The sequence below is a fragment of the Ctenopharyngodon idella genome, chromosome 16 (genome assembly GCF_019924925.1).
Source record: "Ctenopharyngodon idella isolate HZGC_01 chromosome 16, HZGC01, whole genome shotgun sequence".
Classification (NCBI taxonomy): domain Eukaryota; kingdom Metazoa; phylum Chordata; class Actinopteri; order Cypriniformes; family Xenocyprididae; genus Ctenopharyngodon; species Ctenopharyngodon idella.
The window spans coordinates 18239220-18267144 of record NC_067235.1 but is presented as its reverse complement, the minus strand read 5'-3'; the positions used below and the strand labels follow the sequence as shown (position 1 = coordinate 18267144).

Genomic DNA, 27925 nt, shown 5'->3' with positions numbered 1-27925 from the left:
GGCATGGAATGGAAGAAACTGATCTTTATACTCAGTGCAGCTCTGGATGGCTTATAGCACCCAGAGGCAGGGGGAACTAATACGGTGTGACCCTAAAGTCGTGTATACATACACCAGAGGAATTAAAGAAACTACCCAACAGCAAGAGCGGCCGCGTTGCCAGGGAGATTAGCCCAGCAAGCTTTTATGCGCGCATCAATGTAAGCAGGAAGATGGCAAAATAAATAAATAAATGCGGCAAAATGGAACATTATTTGGTGTTAAATCTGTAGAAATGAAATGCTAATGCCTGCTCTCTCTCTCTCTCTCTCTCTCTCTCTCTTATTCATACCTTCCTCTAAAAGCTGGGCTTGTTTGCCATGCTGGGATCATTTAAAAGTATAATTTATTTGTAATGAAGTTGAGAAGCTTTGATATGACACTGTGAGTTGGAATGAGCGAACAGTGAAGAGAAAAGCCACATTTCTGTATTACATGAAATGTGTACAGGAAAGTAACTGTCACTTTCTCTGCCCACCTAAAGGCATGTGCTAAACCTATTAATTTGTGGTGAAATATGGTGAAAGTGAAGGGAAAGTGTGGAATATGCCATTTATGTCATAAACATGGAATCTAAACTGCAAAATGTTGATGAAAATAACAGGCTGCAATATAAAAGACACTCAGCTTTTGAATAGTTTATTTACTCAAGGATGCATATAGAAAGCACTTTAGTTGGACCTTCTTGAAAAAAAATGCAGTTTTTAAGCTAAAATTTGATACGATTGTTGTCAGATTCTATAGTTCATTTGAAAATTGTTATTAAAATATTATCTTGAAAAAGTTATGGACATTTTACTCTTTCAAGCAGATTGTACTTTCATGTCTATTGCCTACACAGAAAATAGCTGCCTGGGGGGGGTTCCAAAACAGCCACGAGTGAACTGAATTGCCTTAAAGGGAGTTTAGACATAATCTGTGAGCAGAAACTGTACTTCCACCTGCGTTCTTTGAGAAAAATCTCAAAGCACAGATCCTGTAGGCTATTACATGCCATATTTGCTTTTCTCTAGGGAAGAAGAAATGTGTTTTTTTCTCTTTTCAGTCACCACATTATGTGTTTTAATTTCACAGCTGTCATGTTTTGAATTGAATCAGAGCTGTTAGGATTAAGATGAATGCATTTTGATAATTTATAATCCGGAACTGAGACCAGGCAACAGGGCAGAACACATCTGTCATGTAGACTTCACATATTTAACCACTTCCTCTTAATAGATAGTGTGAGAAAATAAGCCAGAAAACGGAGCTCGCAAACAAAGGGCCAACACTCTGAAAAGACTCTATACGAACGCAGTTAACCTCACAAAATATCCACAGCCTCCTCAAGACATTCCACACCCACGTTCTGCTGAGTCATCCAGGTAAATTAACATGAATACGTCTTAATAGAGTATGCTATTTTTGCTGTTATTCTTTGCTTAAAAAAGCTCAGCACAGGTTCCAAAACCTGTAAATGAGATGCAAGTGAAAGTGTCTGTTCCTGTTTAAGTTAAACAAGTTTCTGTCTAGATATATAACAATACCAACAGGTAAAGCAGGTACAAGACATCCTTTTCATGCCAAAAATGATTAAAAAAAAATCTGTGATAGAATAGAAACGGGAAAATGATTGCTTACAGTATAAATGTCAAGAGATTTTAAAACAAGTACATTAAAGTCGATAAGAAACAGCAATTACAAATAATTATTTGCAAATAATATTATTTCCATATTATGACATATTTCAGTGTGAAACAGGATATTCAAAAATGCGCATGGGATGCACAACATAGGTATCACATCAATTATCGGATGATATCAGAGAACTTTTCAGTAACTGTCAATGTTATATAACATATGTATATATCAGCCAAAATTGCATATTTAATTGTGCGTGCTCTTTATTTACATTTAAATTAGCTTTGCCACTTACAGGCTAATCTTTAAAAACACTAATAATTTAATTACAATGTTAAATGTAATCTTTAGCCATCCACAAACTAAATATCCCTTTTGGATATGGTACATATAATGTTGTGCTTGAATTTACTTGTAGAATTATCCAGCATAGAATCTTACTACTTTCAATATTGTTGGTGCATCCCTAAAAATGTAGACTTTCTTTAGGAATTGGTTAAATCATAAAAATGTCTTTGTGGTTGGATAAGACCAGGAATACAGCTAACAAAATATGTTCTAAAAATTTTTTGCTAACATTCCCATTAAGTTATGAAAATGTTATTTCTGAATGTTTTCTGAACGTTCAAAACGATCAGTTTTTTTTAAATGTTTTAAAAATGTTTTTTCATGGTTATACAAACATTAAGGTAACATTCCATTTTATTATTTTGCAAACATTTTAAATGTTCTCTAAACAAGTAAATTTCAAAAAAATACAAAAAACGCTCCAATGATGTACAGTACTGTGCAAAAGTCTTAGGCACGTCAGTATTTTCACCCCCAAAAAAGGTTTTAAGCCAGTTATTTATATCTTTTGCTGTAGTGCGTCAGTAGGAAATATCAGTTCACATTTCCAAACATTCATTTTGACATTAATTCGGTCAGTTTCTTCAAGAGACACGGCCACAGTTCTTCTGGATTTAGTTTGTCATCTGTTTCTTCATGTAATCACAGACAGATTCAATGATGGTGAGATCAGATCTCCGTGTGGAGCACCGGCTGTTGTCAGACTCCTTGTGTATTCAAAAATCTCACTGGATTATTACAATTAATGGCAAAATGAATGTCTGAAAATGTGAACTGATATTTCCTACGGACACACTACAGCAAAAGATATAAATAACTGGCTTAAAACCTTTTCATGGGGTGAAAATACTGATGTGCCTAAGACTTTTGCACAGTACTATATATAATGTTTTTGTGAATGAACGTTCTATTAACATTACTGGAATAATGTTTGTTCATAACTTTGAGAAAACCTTGCCAAAACTTTAGCCAAAGTTCTGAGAACATTCCCTGTTAGCTGGAAATGTGCATTAAGAAAGTAAATAAGGTGAATTGTGATTTCATGTTGACTTTAAGGCTTGTAGTCATCTTTTCCCGCTGTCTCATTGTCTCATCTCATTCTCCCTGCAGACTGCATACAGAAATGATAAAACATTTCAGCATTTTGCTTGCCATCTTGGTCATCGCCATTAAAACATTAAACACTGAAGAGGAGCTGAAGGAGACTGGGTTTGGATATCCACCACCCCGACACGGACTCGCTCTACTTAAGTGGTATGTGAACAAGTGCATTGACAATAACATGGTGGCTCTCTGTAATCCTGTGGCTGGAGAGTTTGGGTTCCATGTGTTTCATAACAGAGGGTTCCTGCTCCCTCCACTGAAGGACAAACGGACATATACGTATTTCACCATAGGAAACCTTCACTCCCCGCACTCTGAGGATCTTCCCTATGAAGTGAGAAAGTACTATGATCCACATAATAAACAGAGCAACATGGACAGAGTCATTGTTAAACTCAACATGAACAAGAACAAAATCGAGGAGATCTACATATCAGAGCACTATAATCCTCCTAGAACTTTTCAGTTAGGAGCCTCTCTCATCGATGACTTACGATGGCATCAGAACTCAATGCAGAAGGTTTTCCCAATAATCTCTCAAAACATTTTTACCTGAGATGTTCTATTACAAAAATAACTTTATTACCACATTAGCTTCCACTATTTCCCCACAGCAGGTGCCTTTTGCGCTTTCAGTTTACTAAATACAACTTTCACTTCTGAGTTTTTCTTCTCTACTAGCCCATTTTATACCACTTCTCAACTTCCTTCTATCCATCACATGCCACAAAACAATTTAGTAACTTCCTCCATGAAGCTGAATGTGGACTTTGAACCTGGGTGGGTTTACTGTTTACTGCAGTGATTAACATTTGCCTACCTTTGGTCATATCTATTGTAAATATAGGCTTTAAAGGTGAAGGGTGGATTCTGTGCAATTTTTTCTTTGTTAATAAGTTTTCTTCTATCCCAGCTTAATATGCAGTCTGATCTCATAGTATTCATAGGTATTCTTAGCATTTACATGTACGTTTTTGTAAGTTTAAATATACACTTAAATACTGAAAAATACAATAAAAAATTGACAGCATCATAAGCATAAAAGTATTTACAAAAATGTACAAATCTGTATTCCTCCTTTATATTATTTATGGTTTGAATTTGGGGCAGGACTATTTGTATGTCCAACAAATTGGGTATCAGGAACCATTAAAATGTCTTTTACACATTTATAATGTCGGCAATTGCATTTGATGATTGTAGAAGTGGAAAAATTACATATTTCACCTTTAATTCTGATGTAATTCAAAATCATTCTTTGAAGAAGGGATAAAGGGTTGCATTATTCATTAATTCTGTTTATTAATGCAAATGCAAGACAATTTTCCCTTCTATGAATCTAAAAAAAAGAACCTCTGACAATAAAACATTATACAGAATTTTGCATAATGTAAACATCTGCCTATGTATATGCCTAAAACAGATAGTGACCGATTAATGTAATGCTTACTAATGGACAAAAGAAAGTGTTTATTGTGATGTAATGTAATGTGACAGATGTAAATGTATCCAATCTGGGAATATTAAAGATTGTCACACACACCACACTTAAAGAAATGTTTAAAGTTTCTCATAATGGAACCCAAGTGTTTCATTCGTTTTTCAACCTCTCAACCTCACTTGCTTCAAGAACTAAGACATTTGCTAAAGAGCTGGATAAGCATTAAAATGTGAGTGGACAGTTGATATAAATCATGGGACAAAAGTGTGAACATGTCAAGAGTGGACATTACAATAGTTTGCAAATCAAAGATTTGGATATTGGGATTAAACTAATGAAGTAAGAACATGAACAAAGCAGCACTGCCACCAAAAACAAAGAGTGTTTATGGACATACTGTATAGTCAGAAATCAGAATATATACTCTGAAATATCTTTAGTGTCAATGATAGCTCATCACTGTCTAATGTGCTTCTGCAATTTAAAATACATGGCCATTAGACAAGATGAAAGATCTCACAACGCCTCAGTGACTGCACAATGAATGTTTAATAATAATGTCTACACTTTGTTTTAATCAGAGGATTTTCCAGCATGCAAAGCATTCAGCGCTGAGCAAAAACTCTGGCGTTTTGAGCGGTGAGTGGAATCAACAGATTTGTCTGTGATTGGCTACATTGCTCAGCGCAGCAAAAACACGTTATTAGAAACTATGCCGATGCTTGAGCCCGTAAAGTGTTTTTTATTTGATCTTAGTTGTTCTTTAAAAAAAAAAAAAAAAAAAATTATAGCCTTTTTAAAGTGCTTATTACAAACTAATTATTAAATGCTAAAAAAATGAATAAATGTAACTGAAAACACTTCCCGTGCCCCTGACTCCCAAGAAATCTAACAACTGTTAACAACTGTAAAAACACCACAGCCCGTTTCTTTGTCAAAATCTATATAGAACCAATAACACGCATAATGCCTTCAGTTTATTTACGTATTCCATCATGTTAAGATTAAAATTCCTCTGTTTCAACTGCGTTATTTACATAACATATATATTTAAAATGGAGAAGACTCGATGGAGTATGTGCGTAATTTACTAGAGTAAATTATATGTCCAGAGAACAATTAAACATGATCACCCGGCTCCGGATGTGATCCGTTGTGGCCCGTGAATAATAATATTCAACTTAACGCGGTACGCATAAAACGCTCCCATCGTCCACTGTAATTTTCGAATTCCTCGCTCGCTGTGCCCGCGCGCTTCCATATTGGACAACGCAGCGATTGGATGCTTATCAATCGGGGGCGTTCCCTCTAATGAATAGTGTGATAATATGCTCAGAATCCAACAACTATTTCTGTGCGCAGTTCGTCATACCAGTCAATCACAATTTTATTCACTTTAGACTTTTATTTTATTTCATTAAAAAAATAACAATTTTCCCCATAATATTAAAAATATTGTGTGGCATCAGTGTTTATATTGTCTTCTTTATGTGTAAAACTTTATTTTTATTTATAGTTTATGTAAATTGTAAATCCTGTTATCATTTACATACCGTATTAAATGCATTTTCAACTAATCATTTTAATCAGTACACTTTTAAAGTCTATAATTTTATAAATTATTATAATTAAGTAACTCTTATTTTATTCTTACATTTTTTCTTGTTCAATAAACAGTTTCACTCAGATATATGTCACAATAGAGTAAAATGAGTAAAATTAAGCTTGCTGTAAACATAACTTGACTATACTATGACGTTTTGTTCTACAACCAGAGCTGGGTAGATTCCTTATTAATTGTAATCAGTTACTGATTACAAATTGCATGACAAAATTTGTAATCAGTAATATAATCTCTTAGATTACACATTTTTGGTAACGTAATCTGACTACTTTTGGATTACATTTAGATTACTTTTGTGCTAACCCTTATTTGATGTCACATATATTGTAGGATAATCTTGTACTATTTTGACAAAGAAAAAATATAGTCCAAAAAATATATTCTATTCACCAACAAGAGCCTCAACAGATTCTTTTTAAAGTGCAATGTATGGACAGTTAATACTTAAAAATACTAACACTAATGTACCTGTTAGTGTTTGCTGATAGTAACACTGAATAAAACAAAATCACATCTTATGATTTTAAAACATATTTACTTGAAATTAAGTAAATTTAGAAAACAGCAAAATTACAAAAACAAATATTCTTGTTGTTGCTGATTTCTCTGCACGATTCCACACCCCTCCCCCTCACCGCCGGAAAAACTTGAAGAATCACAAACATATATTAAGCGGCAGGTTTATTATGAAAAAAATATAAATGTAAAAAAAAAATGAAAAATTAGGAGAATCAATGAATTGTGAACAACTTACTGCCATTGTGTAAATAATATGTAATCATGTAATTCATAAAAAAGTAACTGTAGTCTGATTACGTGTATTTTAAAAAGTAGTTTACTCTAATTACAAGTACTTGATTTTTGGAATCTGATTACATAATCCAGATTACATGTAATCCGTTACTACTCAGCTCTGTCTACAACATACAATTTGATGTCATCCCTGCATCACTCTGTAGGGAAGAAAAGACTTTCGCAACTTCCGTTTCATGCCAACTTTAAATGACTCAAGTAAAAATGAATTGGAATTTAATGAGATGTGAAGATCATAGACTTAAAGCTAATGTTTCACTCAGTCTGTCCATGACAAAGAGATGACAATTTTTAGCTTTTTCTGCCAGTTCTCTTTTTTTCCCCCATTTTTCTGTGCGGCTATAGGGGGGAAGTCAGGAGAGCTTTGACAGAATTCTAAAGCAGCAGAAAGAACAGATGTCTTGGGATGATTAATGTGCCTCTCCTCCTCTCCGCTGAAGAGCAGTGAGTCTGTGCCTCTTGCACCCTCCTTTCCAGAGTTACTGTGCAGAGTCCCTCCCTCCCGTCCCCCAGAGTCAGGGCCACCCTCCAGCTCTGCGTCTCGCTGCCCGTTTCACTCTTAACCGAGGGATGATGGGAAGGTGAGCTGCAAAGAGCCGGTCAATTGAGAGACACGATAATGTGCCATCTGAAAATCCAACGCTTGTGAACGTTGAGGGCAGGATAGCTCATTGGAGACAGCTGACAGGGTTTTAGGTGAAGGGCCTCTGAGAGATGAAGTGATTCTGTGAAGATAATGAGCAATATTAAACATTCCAGTTCTGTTTTCTCATAGAGGGTCATATTTTGACACCTTTGTAGTGGTCTTGAAACAGATACACTTGGTGATCAATGGGCTTTGGTCGGTTAAGGAGGAGTTTGAAGGGCAGGTTTGTATGCTTAGGGGATTACACCTAAATCCCACAGATAGAGATGGGCAGAAAGATGAACAGAAGCCAAGTGTGACTGTTTCTAGTGGTCAGGGGACGTTACCGCTAAAAACACTTGCATAGAGCAATCCTGCCCCCTTCTGGAAGATGGTGGATGTGCAAATATTTCTTAATAGCAGACTAAAACTATGACTGCATCAAATAGGCATATAAATGCAAATATGCAGGTAAAAACAGAATGTGAAAACAGTGTGCGAATTCACAGTAAAAGCATCGTGGTAGCAACACCAAGGTTATGGGTTTGATTCCTAGAGAGTACACATACTAACATTGCAACTTTCAAATTCAGTGTTAGATTTTTTATTCCCTAGAGCAGGGTTTTTTTAATTTTTTAGATGCCACGAACCCCCAAATATGATCATCCTCATGCGAAGGACCCCCATCCTAAAACTGAACAAGCATCTATATCGTTTCTTGTATAAATTAATACTATAAATATGTCAAAAAATTATTTAGAAAATAGTTTGTTTCTATTAAGTTTATTACATTGTTTTTTACTCATTATAGTGCTATACTGTTTTATTTATTTTATTAATATTATTTTATTAATATTATTTATTTATTTACTTATTAGGGGTTCAAGCGTGTAGCGCTGAAACCCTATTGTAATTGTTAAATTTTCCAAGGATCAGCATTCTCCCCTAAAAGTGGTCGGGCAGACCAAACCATAAGTCATAGAGACTTGAAACTTTGAGGGCTGGTAGTACTCATACCGCCACAACGTCACCAAGGCTCACCCCGATTGGCCTGACGGGGGCGCTACAGCAGTCAAAAGTATGAAATGGCTCATAACTCCTGAACCGTTAGGCCTAGGCTCAATTGTCTTATATCATTGGAATCCTTGGCTCTGGAGACTGGTTGTCAATAGTTATCAAAAAAAAGTTGAAATTCCGATTCACAGTCCCCAAGGGCCGCCAAAACGTTCGAGGTGGGTGGAGTTACTTTTACTAAAACTGCTATCACTTGTGAATGGAATGAGATACTTTCACCAAACTCAGCACACCTATGTAAGAGCTCATTCTGTGGTCACGTTAAAAAAGGATGTGGCGACTGGCCACTTGGTGGCGCTATAACAGTAAAAAGACATGAAAACGGCTATAACTACTTCACCATTAGTCCGAGCGACTTGAAAATTGCCATGCAGCGTCTTCGTCCAAGGGGCCACTATTGTATATGAGGACATTGACTCATCTTGAAAAACATGTCTACCGTCGGCCACTGAAGTTTGAGCAGCTATCAGACAAGGTTAACGGAGGCCGATCAGAATTAAACTTACTGGGCCTGTTTGACTCACGGCCCTAGAGGCCTGTGAGAAATTGGCCACGGGGGCGCCATCGTGTTTTTCAAGTGCATAAAGCATCATGTCTCACACATTTGGTAGAACTCCTCACTCTGAGCAACTTTGCCTCTAGGACCGCCGTTGTCCATCGAATCGTTAAATATTGGAGATTATTTCAAAAACCAACTTTGGCGAACTAGTCTTAGGTTTTTGGCTCAACCTCAAGAACTCTTAAAAAGCTTTAAAAACCATATATTTTCAATGGTAAATTGCTTGTATTGGCTGTAAATGGTCTTTTACTTTTATAATTTAAGTGGTTACATGCTTACTAAATAAAATGTAAAATCTTTTTGCGCAAGTGCTTAAAGGCCTTAAAATGCTTGAACCCCAATAATTGCTGCTTGCAGCTATATTTTATATTTAATTTTGTATATATATTGTTATTAATTGAAAACCTTTTCTCTAGAGAACTGCCTATTAAATTGTGACCATTTGACTTTGGGAGTTGGCTGATATTAAATATTAATGCTTCAATATTGTATTTTACATTAATATTTTAAATAAATACAATAGTAAGTGCTCTTAAACATGAATTCAGACATTTTTGTCAACAGATGTTATGACAGGTCAACAAAACTGAACAAAAGAGCCTGAAACCTAGTAAAATTTAGGTCATGAATCACAATTATAGATAATAAGAGTCTGTTCAGGAAGGAATTACAGTGAAGAAGCCCTACAAGTGTGTGTGTATGTGTGGCCTCAGCATCGCAGACCTCATGTCAGTCAGGAGCAGTCACACACATCTCAATAGCCAAAGTCCACACTCATACCATCATAAACAGCTTCTTTTCCTGCTCTATGTGGCAGAAATGGGCCTGAGGCAACGAGCCCAGAAAGCTGATGATGAAGCAGGCTGCCAGGCTTGAGTGTCCGCCGCCAAAGTGTTTCAGGAGGCAGTAGTAATTGATCGGCCAGGAGAAGAGCACGAGTGAAGGAGATGATGTCTGGAGAGACTGCCAGCCTTAGTGTCTAATGGGCCTCATCTCTTCTCACACATGCGGGCTCATTTTTCTTCACCACTTCTCAATCTATCTGAGCCGCATTTAAAGAGGAATCTATGTTTATAGCCCTCTTTTCTTTACATTTAAGACCGGAGAGTTGACTAGAAATGTATTATATATTATTGTTTTTAAAATATTTGTAATAATATATTACATTTAATCACACTATAACTGAACATCAAAACAGATAGTGCTAATGTTTTGATCGTCTTTATGAATCTACTCTAGGACAAAATCATTTTTTGGTTGAAATAATCTCCCTAAAAACATTTAAATATATCAGTATGACAAAGTTTGTGTACCTTAGAAGGACAGCACTACACATTGCTGTAGCATCTGAAGAATTGGTTATCAATCCGTTGGATTTATTCAAAGTTGCCTGACAAATTAAACTCAGAGCCACTGCAATCTCCAAAAAAGCTGAGCCTGATGAAATGTATTCCATGTGGCTTTTAAATGTATAAGTCTGCTAAAGGACAGTCAATGACAGTGTACTGAATGACGCTGAAATACATCTGAAGGTCAGTCCAATTATCTGTAATGGAGCCCCTCCCTTACAAGATGTCCACCCCACCAAAATATTAACAGGGCCTTGCATGAATATGAATTACAGTGAGGGTGGGGTAGAAAGGGTGATCCTGTCCGGCTCCTATCAGCGAGTACACCAGCATCCCAATGTCAAGTCGACGGGAGAGGACACTGCCTTCATTAAGGTATGGGGTGCGTCTGGTGGGCGATGGGGGCGCATTTACATGAGAAACGAGGGAGGAGGGAAGCATTCACATCCTAATCACTCATTCACTTATCTCATTCAGACAGAGTCAGATAGAGCTCTGATGACACCAGGGTCACGATTAGAATGCATTAAGCATTCATTTAGAGAAATTGGAGACAAAGATGAGCATGAACCACACGCTTAGATGTTCGTTTTTCTGTATTCCCGGCAGTGATTTGCTGATTGTCCCATTCAGGCACCCATCAGGGGGCTAATGCAACAGAAATGACAAGGCAAACGATGTGCGATGGATGGAGCTAAAAAAAAATTAAGGGTTTTATGATTTCACTCACTTAAGGTTCAGAAATTCATATTGCATGCTTAATTCTGTCACATTTCAGATGGTGTCAGTAGCAGCAGCAGTTGCAACAGTATGGTGTGGGGGAGACTTATTATTTGTTATCTGCAAATGTTGTAGCCTATATTTGTAGCCTATGCAAAAAAAATTTGAACAGGCAAGAGTGACTAATCTGTGGAGCAATACTGCCCCTCGAGGTCACTTACAGTCAGTGCTGTACACAATGTCAGAAGAAGGATTGAATACTGTACCTTGAAAAAGGTTTTGATTAGTCATATTGTGTGTGGAAGTTTTATTGAGAAGGAGGGAGGAGTTTGATCATCTGTCCAGCAAATCAAGTAAAAAAAAAAAAAAAAAAAATTGTGAAGTGATGACATTTACATCACTGGATTAGGTTAAATCACTTGGTTATGTATACAGGGGGTTCTGAACAGATAAAACACCCATAAAACATCTATATATATATATATATATATATATTTTTTTTTTTTTTTTAAATCTGCAGGGTCATTTAAACAAAAAAATAAATAAATAAATAAAGTGCCTTTTTGTGTCCCTTATGCATATATATGACTTTAATGAATTGAATAATGAAAAGTTGACTTTTATGTGTAATTATAGGCATTTTCATAGGCTACAACAAAAAATGTTTTTACACTTTTTTTATCTTGTTTTTTTTTTATGGTGATGCTTTTTCTTCATCATTGTATTAGCAAAGATTTATATTTTGTTTGGAATAAATGGAAATAAAAGATGTAATTTGTGTTTATTCTGTATATACACTGCCAGTCAAAAGTTTGGAATCGGTAAGATTTTTAATGTTTTTAAAAGAAGTTTCGTCTGCTCACCAAGGCTGCATTTATTTAATTAAAAATACAGTAAAAACAGTAATATTGTGAAATATTATTACAATTTAAAATAACTGTTTTCTGTTTGAATATATTTTATAAAGTAATTTATTCCTGTGATGGTAAAGTTGAATTTTCAGCATCATTACTCCAGTCTTCAGTGTCACATGATCCTTCAGAAATCATTCTAATATGCTGATTTGCTGCTCAAGAAACATTTATGATTATTATCAATGTTGAAAACAGTTGTGTACTTTTTTTTTCAGGATTCCTTGATGAATAGAAAGTTCAAAAGAACAGCATTTATCTGAAATACAAAGCTTTTGTAACATTATACACTACCATTCAAAAGTTTGGGGTCAGTAAGAATTTTTATTTATTTATTTTAAAGAAATTAAATAAATTAATACTTTATTCAGCAAGGATGCATTAAATCGATCAAAAGTGACAGTAAAGACATTTATGTTACAAAAGATTACATTTCAAATAAATGCTGTTCTTTTGAACTTTCTATTCATCAGAATCCTGAAAAAAAAAAAATGTACACAAATATTTTGTACAATTGTACAAAATGTTTCTTGAGCAGCAGACCAGCATATTAGAATGATTTCTGAAGGATCATGTGACACTGAAGACTGGAGTAATGATGCTGAAAATTCAGCTTTGATCACAGGAATAAATTACATTATAAAATATATTCAAACAGAAAACAGTTATTTTAAATTGTAATAATATTTCACAATATTACTGTTTTTACTGTATTTTTAATTAAATAAATGCAGCCTTGGTGAGCAGATGACACTTCTTTTAAAAACATTAAAAATCTTACCGATTCCACTGACTGGTAGACTGGTAGTGTATATATATATATATATATATATATATATATATATATATATATATATATATATATATATAAAGATTTTAGTGTTTCAAAAACATCATAACTATCACAATGTCAAAAGAAGGCTTGAATACTGTACCTTGAACGGGACCCGAGATGCAAATTAGCTTATGCTATACTCTCGATGTACAATACATATTTTCCAGTGTTGACTGGAATCATGTTTCTTTACTGTCCCTATTAAAATTAAATAAACTTATAAATAAATAAAATCACTTATAATATTATAAACAAATCCCATCAGTTAAAAAAAAGCTACACTTAAAAGCATTAGGGTGAGAAAGGCCCTGAGCTTTAAAGAGAAAACTCTCTAAGCATCACCTGTGTTGAGTGCATTTCTCCAACATGGCAACCCAAAAACACACGGAACTGAACCACCCAATCAAATCTCCGTACCCATGTGACGTGACACGGCCAATAAGCTGTCAGTAATCCCCCGGTTATTGTAGCGGGAAACTTTATGATAAACTCTATCATTTTAAACACAATGTGAACATTAAAGTACTTACTGTATATTCATATTCCAGCTCGTTCTGTATTGGTGAGTCTTTTGCGTCCTGCGTTTTCTCCAGTTTAGCTAACATATTGACTGTTTCTCTCGGTTACCATGACAAACGAGTTAGCGAGCTAATAACAAAACCTCTATAATCACAACACAGCATATAAACAACATCATTTTGTTTGATTTCATCTAACAAATCAAACAACAACCTGTTTGTTTATAATGCAGCACGAGCAGACTCTCCCAGAATCTTTCTGTTTTAGATTGTAATATTTAGCAGATGTTTAACATAAATTTTGTTTGTTTTAAAGGAGTTATTATTATAATAACACGTTTATATAAAACGTATAGGTCTAATTCTAATACGTTTGTCTCACAGTTTGTCGGTGAATTATGGCTCATAGACTGACTAAAGAGGAGTTGGATCAACAGTTTGAGCAATTCTTGAAAGAGGTAAGCTACTGTTTATAGTCTTTTGTTTACTACTTCTGACAATTTTTTGTTTAATTACTTTTGTATATGCTTTGATATGCTTCTTGAGGTGTGACATACTGTACTCCATCTAAAATGATTTTAAACAGGTTTATTCTGCAATTTTTTTTATAATTCTTCTATATGCAGTGTATTAATTGAAAGACAAATTAAGTCCAATATTGCAGGTAAACTTTATATTGTTGTGTATCTCTGCTTTTTTCCAGTCTGTCTCTGATGACTCTATTGATTTGGGCTCCAGCACCAAGCACCCTAGTGTCCTTGACAGCTTGGGAAAAGTACCTGTCAGGCCAGTGAAGAAGGCTTCAGTGTCTGTGCCGTGGTGGCAGAATGATGACGACAGTGAAGAGGGAACAGGTGAGAGCTGGTGTTACCTAAATTAAAAAGAGAGCTTGGCTAAAATCTCCAGCCTGGCTGAAAGCTTTAGCATAATCTTTGTTATGGGCTTGAAAGCCAAAGGTTTACATTCTGGAAAGTTTTTGAGATCCACTAACACTATTGTGCCCTTTAGAAAGACACTTTATCCTAGACTTCCAGGGATGCATGCTGTTCTTGTAATAAGTGTATTGTAAGTACTTTTGAGAAAAGAAGGTGTCAGCGCATATATCTAAGGCCATGTTCAAAAATCAGATTGTTTGCATATCCAGATTTTATCCAGATGGGTTTTTTGAGAATCTGGACAGCAAAAAAACACATGAAATTGGATTTTTTCCAACTCTGATTCAAACCACATATAGAGGTAGTTTGAAATGCTATTCCAGTCAGATTTTTTCTGATGTGTCTCAGTCTGGACGCTCTGGCTGCTCAAATTGTCTTTTGCATCACTCTTAACGCAAAACACAACGATAACGTCAAAACTAGTGACGGAAATGCCGGTGTCGTCATGATAAATCGGGTCTGTATCAACTATCAGTTAATGATTATACTGGGTAAATACAAACAATATTAATTTAAAATATGTATAGGTTACTATATAGTGCATAATAAAACAAAGTGAAGGTTTCTTTGACTTGATAACTGTTAATTAATTAATTAATAATAATATCCTATTAAATGAATAAATGACCATAATTACATTCTTTTTATAATGGAAATAATTGGACATTTAACAGTCCATTTAACACGTAATTACATTAAAGATGATTGTGAATACATGTAGAGCAAGTGCAAATGCGTGTATAAACTCAGCTATCAGGCTCTGTATTCTATGCTAGTATATAAGCTAACTAATACAGACATTAATGGTCATAATAACATAGTTCAAACAGCATTAACATGATTTTGTTGGAATTGTAATCAGGCACTAAAGAGAGTGCATATTAAAATTAATTTGAGCCAATAGGATCACTTGGGGTCCTAATAGAGACCCGATTATGAGAAGGACCTGATTTGTCCCCACACCGGAAGTATGGTGTTCAAATGATATGTCCAAAGATTTCTGCATTTTCCTCTGTGACAGAGGAGTTCTGCAATGCAACTCGACAGGGTGCATATTTTGAGAGTGAGATGATGTGCCTCCATTTGTCCTGCATCCATTTTGTAAGCCTCGTCACGTACGTGGGAACGCCTACGTCGTTATCAAAGCAACCCATGCAGTTAGATTTGTTATGTCTAGACACACAAATCTTATTCGACCACTTGCAATTAATAGTGCGGACAGTCTGCCTGAAAAGAAAAAATACAATTTGCTTGCAGTCTGAACATAGTCTAACTGTCTTGAACAACAATATTGTAGTTTAGGTGTTTGTCCACTTGAGGGCAGCAAGCACAAAGCAGTTGACAAAATAAATTATGCACAATCAGTTCAAGATTCAGATCGGATCTATGATCGCAACTATGAATTGCACTTGCTTTGTTTCTAAATCACTTGAATTATCCAAATCTGTAACTTGATTGATTCGGTTTTTAGCAATTTCATCAGCAAATTTTATTAATTTTTCTGAATAGAATCAGTTGAATAGGATGGCTGATTAGAGCTGTTGTTGTCTTATGTTGTTGGCTTGCACATTATAACACAAACAAAGCTGACTGGTGTTTTTTTGTTCAGCACATCATTCTAGATATGAACTGATGCATGTTTGTTTTGATTAAACCTGATTTAGTCTTCACCTGATGTTATTCATCTAGGCAGCCTAATTACTTTCTCTTCTGCGGTTGAGGAATTGCCATTTTCTCATTATGCTCTGCTCATAAAGTACTTATTTTGTTTTTTGGGATTTGGGTTTCCCAGTGCTTTTGCACTTGCGTGTCTGTAAATTGGATTTGCATTTAGTCATTTATTTAGCCGATGCTTTTATCTGACTTAGCAAATAAGGAACATGAAGCTATTTATCATAGGTGCCTATCAACACTTAACACACAATATTGTGGGAAGGTCTATTGAATGTCACAAGTGCATTTATAACTAAACAACAGTAAAGCAGTGTGGCATAATAAAATAATAGGAAAATATTTTTAACTAATTGTACATTGTTCTGCCATAAAGGCTTGCTGCTATGTCCCTCAGTGATTTGGGTGTTTACTACATAAACATTACTTTTCTTTTTATACTTAAGTTATACTGAATTTGCCTAAAGCCTACTGTTCAAAAGTTTGAGGCCAGTGAATTTTTTTAGTTTTTGGAAAGAAATTGTTTTTAATATTGATTTATAATAAAAAAAAAGAAATGTTTCTTGAGCGCTAAATCAGCCTATTAGAATCAGGATCATGTGACACTGAAGACTGGTGTAATGATGCTGAAAATTCAGCTTTGCCATCATAGGATTCAATTTTAAAATCTATTAAAATGCAAAACAATTTTTTTAAATTATTATAACAATAATAATATTTCACAATATTAACAGTCTCGTTTTGTTTTGTTTTTGTTCTGTTCCTGTTTGCCAGTGTTACCTGTCATAGTTTCTTTGGTTACTGATTATGTTATGCACCTGTTTCAGTTTCTGTTAATTAGCCTCCCTTGTGTATTTAAGCCCTGAGTTAGTTCCTTGTCCAGTATTTATTGTTATGCTAGTTGTTTGGTGTATGCTCTCACTCTGTGGTAATTAAAAAGCATCTAGTCATTCATTCTGTGCCCCACTCCTTGTTCCTTGGATTATACACAGCAGCCTGTAATAATTACTGTTTTTACTGTGTCAAATAAATGCAGCCTTGGTTGAGCACGAGAGATTTCTACATAAGACACTTAATAACATAAAAAAAAATTAAAAAAACTTAACGACCCTAAACACTTTGAATGGTTATGTGTGTGTATATATATATATATATATATATATATATATATATAATATGAATCTGCTTCTTTAATCAAAAATAGCTTCATAGTGAGAACTATGGAAGATTTATGTTATACATTTATAAATTCTCTATGTATATACTGTATTTCTGTTCAGCAAGTGTGTTGTTTACTACTGATAACAGAACATTGTGGGTACAAGTATTGTGTCTGATAAATAGTAATAATTCCAAGAATGTTTTTTGTACACTGTTCCTTGAACTTCTGAAGCACTGCTCACAGAGATGTGTTATTTACTGCTATTACTGTTCAGCAATTCAATGGATGAAAAAGTCTGCCCCGCAGGCACCAGTTATTATGTAATTCGTCCAATTTCACGTTTTATCCGTCAAGCTGTAGTGTTTCACTTTTTCTTTGTATTTGACATAATCGTCTTTTTTGTACTCTCTCTCTCTCTTTATTCTGCTTTTCTCTTTGTCCATCAATATTGCAGAAAAAGCCACTAAACGTCGTTTTGCTAAAATTCAAAAGCCCCAAGCTGTGGACACTCAGGTGGGATCCAGACAGAAAGAAAGCCCCCCTCTGGGTACATCTCGCTCATTATTCAATGAAGTGTGTAATTTCTGCACCAGAGAATTGGTTTCAAACAGGTTTCCTGAAAGTATTGTAACATTGCAAAACTACACACTTCATTCCACAGTATTACTAGGCTGTTCCCTTATATTGTGTGTCAGGTGTGTGTCCCTAACTTACAGTAGACATATTCTGAATATTTTGTTTCCCAATTGAAAAAAAGAATCTAGATTAGTTGTCTAAATCTTCAAGTGTCATTTTTCCTATTGCTGAGCACTGTATGACTTTTTTGTGTGTAATTAGGCCTACCTGTTTAACTTTTTTGTGTTGTTTCTTTGTCTGTCACTCTTATACACCGTAGTCCCTATTAAACCCACCCCTAAACCTCGTAGCAAAGCTCTTGATAGGGTGAGCCAGCTGTCCAATCAGAGGGCATCCCACTACACAAGCCATCAGAAGAGTCCTGAATATGATGCAGTCGATGAGAAGATGCCATCACCTGAACAACATAGTTACTGTTCAGAGGAACAGAGGGTCTCAGAGGAAGACTCTTGCTGTGTACCAAGTCCAGCACCTGATAACTCCTCCTGTACATCAGGACAGAAGAGTCCCATTCACACTGATTCTAATGAGTTTTCTGTGGAAAGCAATGCTAGTGATTCAGTCGAGAGAGAAGATGGTAAAGATTCAGCATGTTAAGAACCAGAAGATTGTGTTATTTTGATTTTTAACATGATGTTTTGTGGATATTTACTCACCATTGATATATAGTATATAGTTTTTGAGAATGAACTCTCTCACTGGGATTTTAGTTGGGAACCAATCTTTTTGTTTTCTTCCTTATAATTATATATTAAGGTAAAATTATATGCAGTACTTAAACACAACAGATCACAGCTGTTGTTGTGGGGTTATATGTAATTGCAGCCGCAGTGTTTTCAGCACCATTTTTTGCTGCAAACTAATTCCCTGGAATAGTGCCTGTTTGAGGAACATGTGCTGTGCCAGTTAGTAATTTCTCTGCTGTCTAGTTAATTAAATATGTGCAGCTCAGAATGATAATGTACCACACAGAGGGCCAGTACATGAAACAGTGGATTTAAGACCTGTTCACACCAAGAACGCTAACTATATTAGCGTCCATGTCAACAGATGATAACGTTCTGTTCATTACAAGCACGCTCTGCGGTTAAGCCATGTGGCTCATTAAATGCTCTGCCTTATTGAAGTCGGGTGGATTCTGATTGGCTGTCAATGGTTTTTCATTCATCAGCTAGAAAATATAGTTCTGAGAGTGACTCCAACAATATCATTCCTCAGTGTTGTTAGTGTTGAGGTTGTGGTGTTATCATTACCTAATTATCATTGGGACTTCAAGCATTTTTAATAATTATTACAACTTTACACTTATAGTAATCATTATATGTGAATGAGCCTTTAATCAAAATAAGTTTGGTCTGGTGTGGATAAATGGTTTGTTTAATACTTACAATACTTAAATTTGCTTGACATGCAGGGATGTCGTCAACCGGGAAGTCCTTCCTAAAGTCTCTGAGGAAGACTCCGTCCATTAAGGAGGTGGATGAAGAGCAGCCGAATGAGCTACTCTTGGACGACGAAGGGAATAGAGACCTAGTCATCTTTAGCAGAGACAGTCTTGAGCCTGAAGGTCAGTCTAACCCATTTTCCTTCAATTCAGCCTACCTCTGAATCCATAACATCCAAATATGCTCTGTTTGTTTGACCATCAGCATCTGTTATTTCTTCTTTACAAATTCTGTGATTGTTTCTGGAACAGTACCAACTGCAGCTTCTCTAAATCTGGACCTGTTGGATGAAGATGACAATACCAGGTTTTTATCCAATCTAAAGAAAGAGTCCTCATCCTCCATTGACTATTCCAGGCCGAATCAAGAAAAGGAGCCATCCACCCCCACCAGAACACAAAGGTGCCTGAAAAAAGCTTTAAGTGACTTAAAGACACAATGAATTACAAGGATGCTCTTTGCAAAGGAGCATTTGCATAGTGTCCTTCTTTAAATTTAGTTTTACTGTGCTCCTTTCAGAAGAGAAGAAATGGATTCAACAAATGAAGAAGAACAGAAGAAAAATAAAGACACCGCTGGTAAGAGCAGAGCAGAGAGAATAAGAATTTGAAAGGGATGTGTTTTGTTGTTATTACTTTCTGAAGCAATAAAACACTTGTATATTGCTTCTCTGTCAGCATCTCCTTCATATAGTGAAGATTTTGAGGAAGAGGCAAGTGAGAAAAGTGATGAGGAGCTTCAAGAGAAGGTGAATATAAATTTTTAATGCACTTTAAGGTTATAATATGAGCCCTGCCTTAAAAAATGGTGAATTGAGTAGTGAGTTATGTAGCGATGCATGGAAACAAATGAAGGTCTCTATCTGCATTTTGCATCATGCTGGTTGGGAAATATAGTGTTAATATTAAGCAATATTTTAAAGAGCACTAGACAACTAATCAAAGTAGAATCAAAATTGTAATATTTTTAATTGACAAAATTGCTATAATTAAATTGCAAAAGACTGCAATTTAAAGTCAGTTTTTCCAAATGTTTTCAATGGGGTTTACTGTTAAAGTGTTAGTTCACCCTAAAATGAAAATTAAGTCATCATTTGCCATATACAAATGGACCACAAAAGGAGAAATTAGAAAAAAATCTCCCACTCATGCTGGTCTGTATAATGGCAGTGAATTGTGACCAGCAGAAGAAGAAGCAAAAGTATCACAGAATTATCCCATGTGACACATGTCATATATTCTAGGTATTCTGGGGGAATACCAAAGGTTTTGTTAAAAAAAAAAAAAAAAAAAAAAACAGAAATTGAATGTATTATTTAATGGAAATCCTGGCCTTGGCTGTTGGTCTTTGTTATTTGTAGAAGTATTTATTAATTTATTACATTATTATTATTATTGTTGTTGTTACTATTATATTAATTAATATGGTTTATATATTTAATTACTATAAAAATGTATAAATTAAAGGTGCTGTAAGTAGAATTTGAACTATGCTGTTGGACATTGTTGATATTTGAAATCAACCCAAATAAACCCACCCCTCTCTTCATTGGTCCACCTCCAAAACTCACTCTCCAATCCTAACCACGCTGCTCAGAGTCGGTCTCGAACCCCAGCCCGATCGCTGCTGGCAGGCGAGGCGAGTGCACTAACATGATGCTAAACGCCTCATTCTCTAGCGGTCGTCAGTGTGCAGTGGTTTACCTGCACAACTCTCACTATCTAGCCTCTGTTACACACGCAATCCGAGTGGATGTCTGTTTATCACAGCTGACGTGCAACAAAATGCTTCACGGAAAATAAAGCGCAGTTGATGAACGGATGACAAGAAAGCACAAAAAATGAACATACAGTACACAAGAGTAAATACAAAGTGTTTGTTTGTTAGTCGCCAACAGCACAGCAGCTCCAGACAATCAAAACCCAGTGTACTCACATGAGAAGCGGGATCAAAGCAATCTCTGCGTCTGTTTTCAGGCCTTCCCACTTAGCTCTCTCCAGCGCTGGAAAGTTTTTCTAATATAAACGCGGGTACTAAAGCATTTTGCCCAGGCATAAACCTTCACTCCAGTGATATTCATTTTGAGCTCTTTTGTATTGTCTCCCATTTCTCGTTCTGCAGTTTTTTGTTTTTTTTCTTGTTTTCAAATCTCCCTCTTGCTCGTTCTCTCTCCTCGACCGTCATATGCCCCCTAATGCTGATTGGTTAGACGTTTGTTGTTGGTATCGGCCTAACTAACTTCCAAACAGTGGATTTGAAATTCTACTGAGTCCACCTTTAATACATAATATAACATTATTATTATTATTATTATTATTATTAAATTATGTGGTAACACTTTACAATAAGGTTCATTAGTGAACCTTACATGAACTGGCCATGAGCAATACATTTGTTACTGTATTTACTAATCTTCGTTAATGTTAGTTAATTAAAATACAGTTGTAAATTAAAATACAGAGTTCACTGTTTGTTCATGTTAGTTCACAGTGCATTAACTAATGTTAACAAGATTCACTAAATTAATCATTCACTAAATTAATAGTAAATTTGACAAATTCACAAGATGAATACTGAAATTAGTGGCCAAGAAAAGTTGTTTTGTTTTACATTTTGTCTGTCACTCTCTTATGGGGGGCTGCTGGAGATGTTTTGTAGAATAAATTAATTATGATGACTATTATTATTATTATTATTATTATCTGCTGTATAAGGGAGAGAACAAAAACAGTCTTGGCTGAAAAACTAAAGATTATAGCACATGCTAATTTGCATCTCAGGTCCCTAGGTATCTGGAGTCAAAAGTTTCTCTAAATGTTGTCTTTGCTGTTTTTTTTGTTGTTGTCTTTGCTGTTTTTTTGTTGTTGTTGTTGTTGTTGTTGTTGTTATTTGTTTGTTTTGTTTTTTGTTCTGTTTTTTGCACACCCTACACCTCAATCACAATATGTGTCAAAATAAATATAGTTTGATTTTATGGCAAAATCTTAGTCCCTAATTTTAACCATTCCTTTATCCTCTTTGTTTCAGAAACCTGAAAGACATGGGATGCTGGCCAAAGGTAAACGGCATCCCAGTTTACAGTGTATAATGTTGTAAAAGTTTAGATCAGGAAGTGAAAAACTCTTCTTATGTCCCAGTGTCACTGCATGACTCTCTAAATTCTACGGATGGAGCATTGCCTCTTGCAGTTCCCAATTTGGCAGGTGGTAAAGAAAAATGTCCAGAAACCAAACAAACAGTGACGCCAGCACTGGAACCTGCAGGTTTGAGAACCAGTTTCTTTTCTTAAAGCTTGTATTGTTAAAGTAAACTTCCAACAGGTGATGTGACACATTCTCTCCTCCATATCTTTGAAGTCCAATCATACGGTCAGAGTGGAGGGAGTGAGATGGAGGCGCTGCAGGAGGCGTACAGGCAGATCAGCAACTCAGCGGGAGAGTGTGAGGACGGACGAGCCGAGGGCAGCAGGACTCCCCTCTCTCTCACTACACTCCAACCTGTCTCCACTGTGGAGTCAGGTCAGATTCAGCACCTAGCTAATTTTTGCCAGTCACTGTGGGCATGCCTGCACTTCAAACCTTTTGATTTGCAGCTTTCCCCCCCACAAATGCTTCCAGTTTTGCTTTAAACCAAATACGTGAGGTTTTTACCAGCCACTTTGTTTGCGCTGTCGGTTTAGGTGAAGCCCTGCAAGCCGACTCTAAACAACTCTATTTTGGTGTCACACCAGCTGTTTTTCCTGAAATCTCACTGTCTTCTGTTGGAAGTCTGTCACCCTGACTGAATAAGAATGGAAGGGGGTGATGGACTTAAACAGCTGTCTTTGTGGGCTGGTGGGGGTGGATGGCTTGGAAAAGACGTCTTTACTTTTAAAAAAGCAAATATTAGAGCATTAAATGAGCTCCTTTTCTGGAAAAAAAAAAAAAAAAAAGTACAACAACCTTTATTAACGTTACTTACTTCATAAACTATTTACTACTGTTCAAAAGTTTGGGGTCATTAAGATTTTTCAATGCTTTTATTCTGCAAGGATGTACAATACAACAATATATATATATTTAAAATAAATGCTGTTCTTTTGAATGTTCTATACATCAAAGAATCCTGATTAAAAAAGTATCACAGTTTCCACAAAACTATTAAGCAGCACAACTATTTTCAACATTGATTGTAACAATAAGTGTGTCTTGAGCACCAAATCAGCGTATTAGAATGATTTCTGAAGGATCATGTGACACTGAAGACTGAAGTAATGGCTGATAAAAATTCAGCTTTGCCATCACAGGAATAAATTACATTTTAAAATATATTAAAGTAGAAAACAGTTATTTTAAATTGTAATAATATTCAATATTTTACAGTTTTTAATCATTTTTGATAAAGAAATGTAACCTTGCTGAGCATAAAATACTTTCAAAAACATTGAAAATCATTAAAAAAACTTTTGAACAAAAGTGTAAATGTTTGAATAGATTTTTCATACTCTACATTATAATGCTGTGATGTCTGAAATATTTTTTCCAGCTTAAAAAAAATGTTTATTTGAGTTTTTCGTGTGTTTTTAATTTCCTTTTTTGACAGCACTAGGATGGATTTATAATATCCATTTATTGACTATGGGACAAAATCAGTTCATCCATACAATGACTCATGCTCAATTTGTTAGTTATTTAAGTTCAAGTGAATCACAATCAGAAGCTTGATTTTAAATTTGCCATGGATGACAAACAAAATCTGTGATAATTGGCTTTGCATTTGCTGAGGAAGTTTGTATCTGATCACACCATTCCCTATAATTCTAAATAAAGCTTATGACTGTAAATCGGCCAGTGTAACTCCAGCCTTAGTGAAATTTTGTCACCAGGGTCTCATTTATGTACTGTAGATTTACCCACTGCTGAGGAACTGATGCGGCCAATTGGACCAGACTCTGGTTTCACCCGTGGCTTCTCTCTCCAGCCTATAAAGTGAGCTCACTTTTTGCCTTCACACACTATGAGTCATATATTCTCAGTACAGCAGCGTTAAACAAAGTATTTGTCTTTCAGTGAGGCTGTGCCTCGAGGCAGCGAAAATCATAGTCCATTAAGGATATGTTCAGATGAGAGCCCTTTCAGTTTCACTAATGAGGAATGTGGAGGGGGTAATACAGCTAGTCTTACAGGAGGGGAACATCCAGCCTCCCTTCAGTACACTCAGAAGAGCATCGCTGAGGAGATCAAACGGCTTATGCAGGAACAGGACAGCTCCTCTGTGGAACCACCTCCTGTCAAACCCAAGAAACACCAGGTCAGAGACTCTGCTATTATGAGTCATTTGCCTCATGTTTTTTCTCTGTAAATTAGATCCTGTTATTTCTGGGGTTTTGAGAAATGAAAATCGAAAGATAGAGGCACAGACTCTGCGAAGTAAATGAGGTATAATTTTTGTGGGTAACTAAGTGCCTTCTTTATTCACATGGTGATGATAGTCAAATTTATGAAGATAATGATGGAATATTAACTTCTTTCTCTCTCAGGTTCCTGTTAGAACCAATGCATTTGCATCTGCTTCATCTAGAAAAACTCCTGTTCCATCAAGGGCCAAAAAACCTGAGAGCAGGCTGATACCCAGAGGACCTGCATCCAGCAGAACCAGCCAAGCTGCTAAACCTCCATCTCCACTAACACAGAGGAAAACTCAGAACCAGACCCTAAAAAAGACTCACAACCTCAGTCAAACACAAGCAGTCAAAGGTACCTGGTAACCTCACCAAAACTGTGAGAAGAAAAAATAACATAAACGTGCAAACATAAAGAAAATTTAACTGATTTTCATTTATTTTTTATTATCATTTGTTTGATACATTTTCATTATTTTCATAAAATTATTACATTTTCATGACAGTTGACATGACTAAAATACTGTCTACTATAATGCAAAAAACTCCTGATCATTACTTTAATGTAATAAATATACAAACATATATATATATATATATATAATATATATGGCAATTTTAATTATATTTTCCAAAATGATAATTATTATCAATAACAATAACTCAATAACAAGATAATTATTGAGTTATTGGAGTTTTGTGATGTAATGACAAATAAGGGAGAAAATAATTACTTTAAAGGCACAATATGTAATTTTTGCTAGAGGTCGCTTATTGAAAACTAAGGCGTAGCTTAATGACGCCTTGATTTTGCGGAATCATGGTAGGTGTTGTCTTCACGTCTACAGCCAGTGGAAACAAATCCAACGAGACTCAGGCAGAAATCATATTCATGGATGAGCTAATGTATTAAAGATGTATTAACATTACTGTAGTATGAAGTAGGGTGTGGCTGAAAGCCGCTGGAGCAGAACGAGGCCGCTGGAGCGATTGCTAATGGGAGACGAGCGCGACACATGCGACAGTTTTTATTATGCCGCAGTCGCCACTTCCGCTTCTTTTGGTGATGCATATGTGGGGTAACGCAGAGCTGTTTTATCATATTAGATAATTTTGTGTGTTGAAAGTTGTTATAATGCTACTCTGTACATTTGCTCGGAGGCTTCTATGAGACACTTGTTGCACACTGCAGTAAGCTAGATCAGTATTAGGCATGGTAAAACATGGTACTCGTACAAATACAAAATATATAACATTGTTCAAGTGGTTTTGGGATATTTTAATCCAAAAAAGTCTTACATATTGTGCCTTTAAATAGTCTTCATTTTTATGCAAATAATGTCACAATGCGAAAAAAAATCGAAAAGAATGGTCCTAAAAATATGCAAAATCTGACTATTTGTAAATTCAAAGCCATATTTGCGTGCTTGATAATAAATGGTCATCTGTCTTTTTTTACTGTTTTGCATCCCTTACAGGTTTAGACACAAGTTTAAGGCTAAGCAGTGAACTGGTTACATCTGTGCAGTCCTTTGCTACATTCCTACAGCATCAGGTACAAGCCAGCAGTCTAAAGGATAATGGCCATCTCCGAGCAGACAGGATCACACCCAAATCAGTGACAGGAGTGAGTTAATTGGGACTGAATCAGAGCATTGGATCAAATCCTCCAGCTCATTAACCACCTGTTCTGTTTGTCTGTCAGCTTGAAGTGATGCAAGAGAATATGGATGGTGGCACGTCCTTTCAGCAGGAGCGCTCATCACTGGAGTGTTTCCGTCTTCAGCTCGCCCAAAAAGAAAGAGAGCTCCATCTGAGGGAAAACCAGTTACAAGAGGAGCACAAGCAAGAGCTGGCAGCACTCAGGCAGGAGAATTATGTGTTACAGAGCAAGGTAAGCTCTTGTGTAGTTGTAAAGCTTAGATGATATTTTTAGAATTTTTTTTAATATAAGAAAGTTTTGTACTTTGTTGGATAGTTTTGCCATGGCTCTACATCACCAGCGGGTAATTTTGTGTTCAGACTAGGTTCAAACCTCAGGGAGCTGTCTGTTCTACCTCTCTTCATAATTATGACTGAGGACTTCAAGTGTTACTTCACACAAAAATGAAAATTCTGACATCAATTACTCACCCTCATGTAGGGGTGTGCGATATAACGATTTTTGATCGTGGACGATTAAAATGTCTCCACGATCTGCTTATGAAGAAATATCGTAGTATCGTGCTACAGTGCTTTCTGTTAGTTGCAGTTTCAGCGCCTCCGTCTCAGCGTACTGTTCAACGTGACGTACATTCACGTCACATTTTAACGCAGCGGTAGAGAGTAATATTCGCGGGACACTTCAATCCACAAAAGTTCATTATTTCATGTGCCTTGCCGGTTAAACTTTTCTTTCGCGTGCTGATGTGCTGTTCTGACATGCGTTTTTCAGAGCGCGTTCACGCGAAGCGCACCGGCACTAAAAGCCTGTCAAACAGCGCCTGATTACTAAGTTATCTTTAGAGTCCGATTGCTCTAATACTGTCAAATACGCACAAAGTTTACATAAACACAGTTGGTTATGTCTAAAGTGAAAGTAAACATTTGAGAGAAAATTGGATGCGTGGCTGTATATTAGATATACGTGCAGGTCTTTAAAGTGACAGAGCAGCCTAATATTAACCATGCGGTTGTTTGTCCTTAAAGGGATAGTTCACTGTAATGTTGTTTACAAAACTGTATTAATTTCTTTCTTGTGTAGAACACAAAATAAAATATTTTGGAGAATGTGGGTTAGCTGGACAGTTGCTGGTCTCTATTGACTTCCATGGTAGGAAAAACATAGTCACTATGGACCAGCAACTGTCTGGTCACATTCTTCAAAATAACTTTTTGCTCTTGACTGAGAACTTTAATACATTAGCTTTATTAAGAATCAATGTATAATTTATACAGTGAAGTCTAGTGTTATATTTTTATATTTGTTCATTCAATTTTTTACTTGAATGCTACTGTTAAATACATCTACTGTAGCTGAAAAAATAAATCATTTTATTAATTTAATTTGTATAATGTGTAGCCTATGTTTTTCTTCTTTTTTTATAACAAAGATAAAATTAATAACAAATAACAAA

The 27925-nt window shown here is 35.7% G+C and overlaps 2 protein-coding genes across 2 annotated transcripts in view; both read left to right on the top strand.

The window, feature by feature from the left end:
- The first annotated feature begins 1243 nt into the window (after positions 1–1243).
- si:ch211-198c19.1 (uncharacterized protein LOC100151013 homolog) lies at positions 1244–4668 on the top strand. Its single transcript, XM_051866542.1, has 2 exons — positions 1244–1403; positions 3118–4668. The coding sequence occupies exon 2, from the start codon at positions 3131–3133 to the stop codon at positions 3665–3667; it is 537 nt and encodes a 178-aa protein (XP_051722502.1). The 5' UTR covers positions 1244–1403; positions 3118–3130; the 3' UTR covers positions 3668–4668.
- Positions 4669–13472: 8804 nt separating this feature from the next.
- The window catches only part of cep162 (centrosomal protein 162), a 30703-nt gene continuing 16250 nt past the window's right edge, over positions 13473–27925 (top strand). The window contains exons 1-15 of the mRNA XM_051865841.1: positions 13473–13624; positions 13965–14038; positions 14284–14434; positions 19399–19551; positions 19681–19831; positions 19949–20007; positions 20107–20177; positions 22457–22487; positions 22567–22692; positions 22786–22947; positions 24315–24396; positions 24478–24718; positions 24948–25164; positions 26288–26436; positions 26515–26703. Of these exons, the coding sequence (XP_051721801.1) occupies positions 13979–14038; positions 14284–14434; positions 19399–19551; positions 19681–19831; positions 19949–20007; positions 20107–20177; positions 22457–22487; positions 22567–22692; positions 22786–22947; positions 24315–24396; positions 24478–24718; positions 24948–25164; positions 26288–26436; positions 26515–26703 (1842 nt within the window). The 5' untranslated portion in view covers positions 13473–13624; positions 13965–13978. The remainder of the gene's footprint in view (positions 13625–13964; positions 14039–14283; positions 14435–19398; positions 19552–19680; positions 19832–19948; positions 20008–20106; positions 20178–22456; positions 22488–22566; positions 22693–22785; positions 22948–24314; positions 24397–24477; positions 24719–24947; positions 25165–26287; positions 26437–26514; positions 26704–27925) is intronic.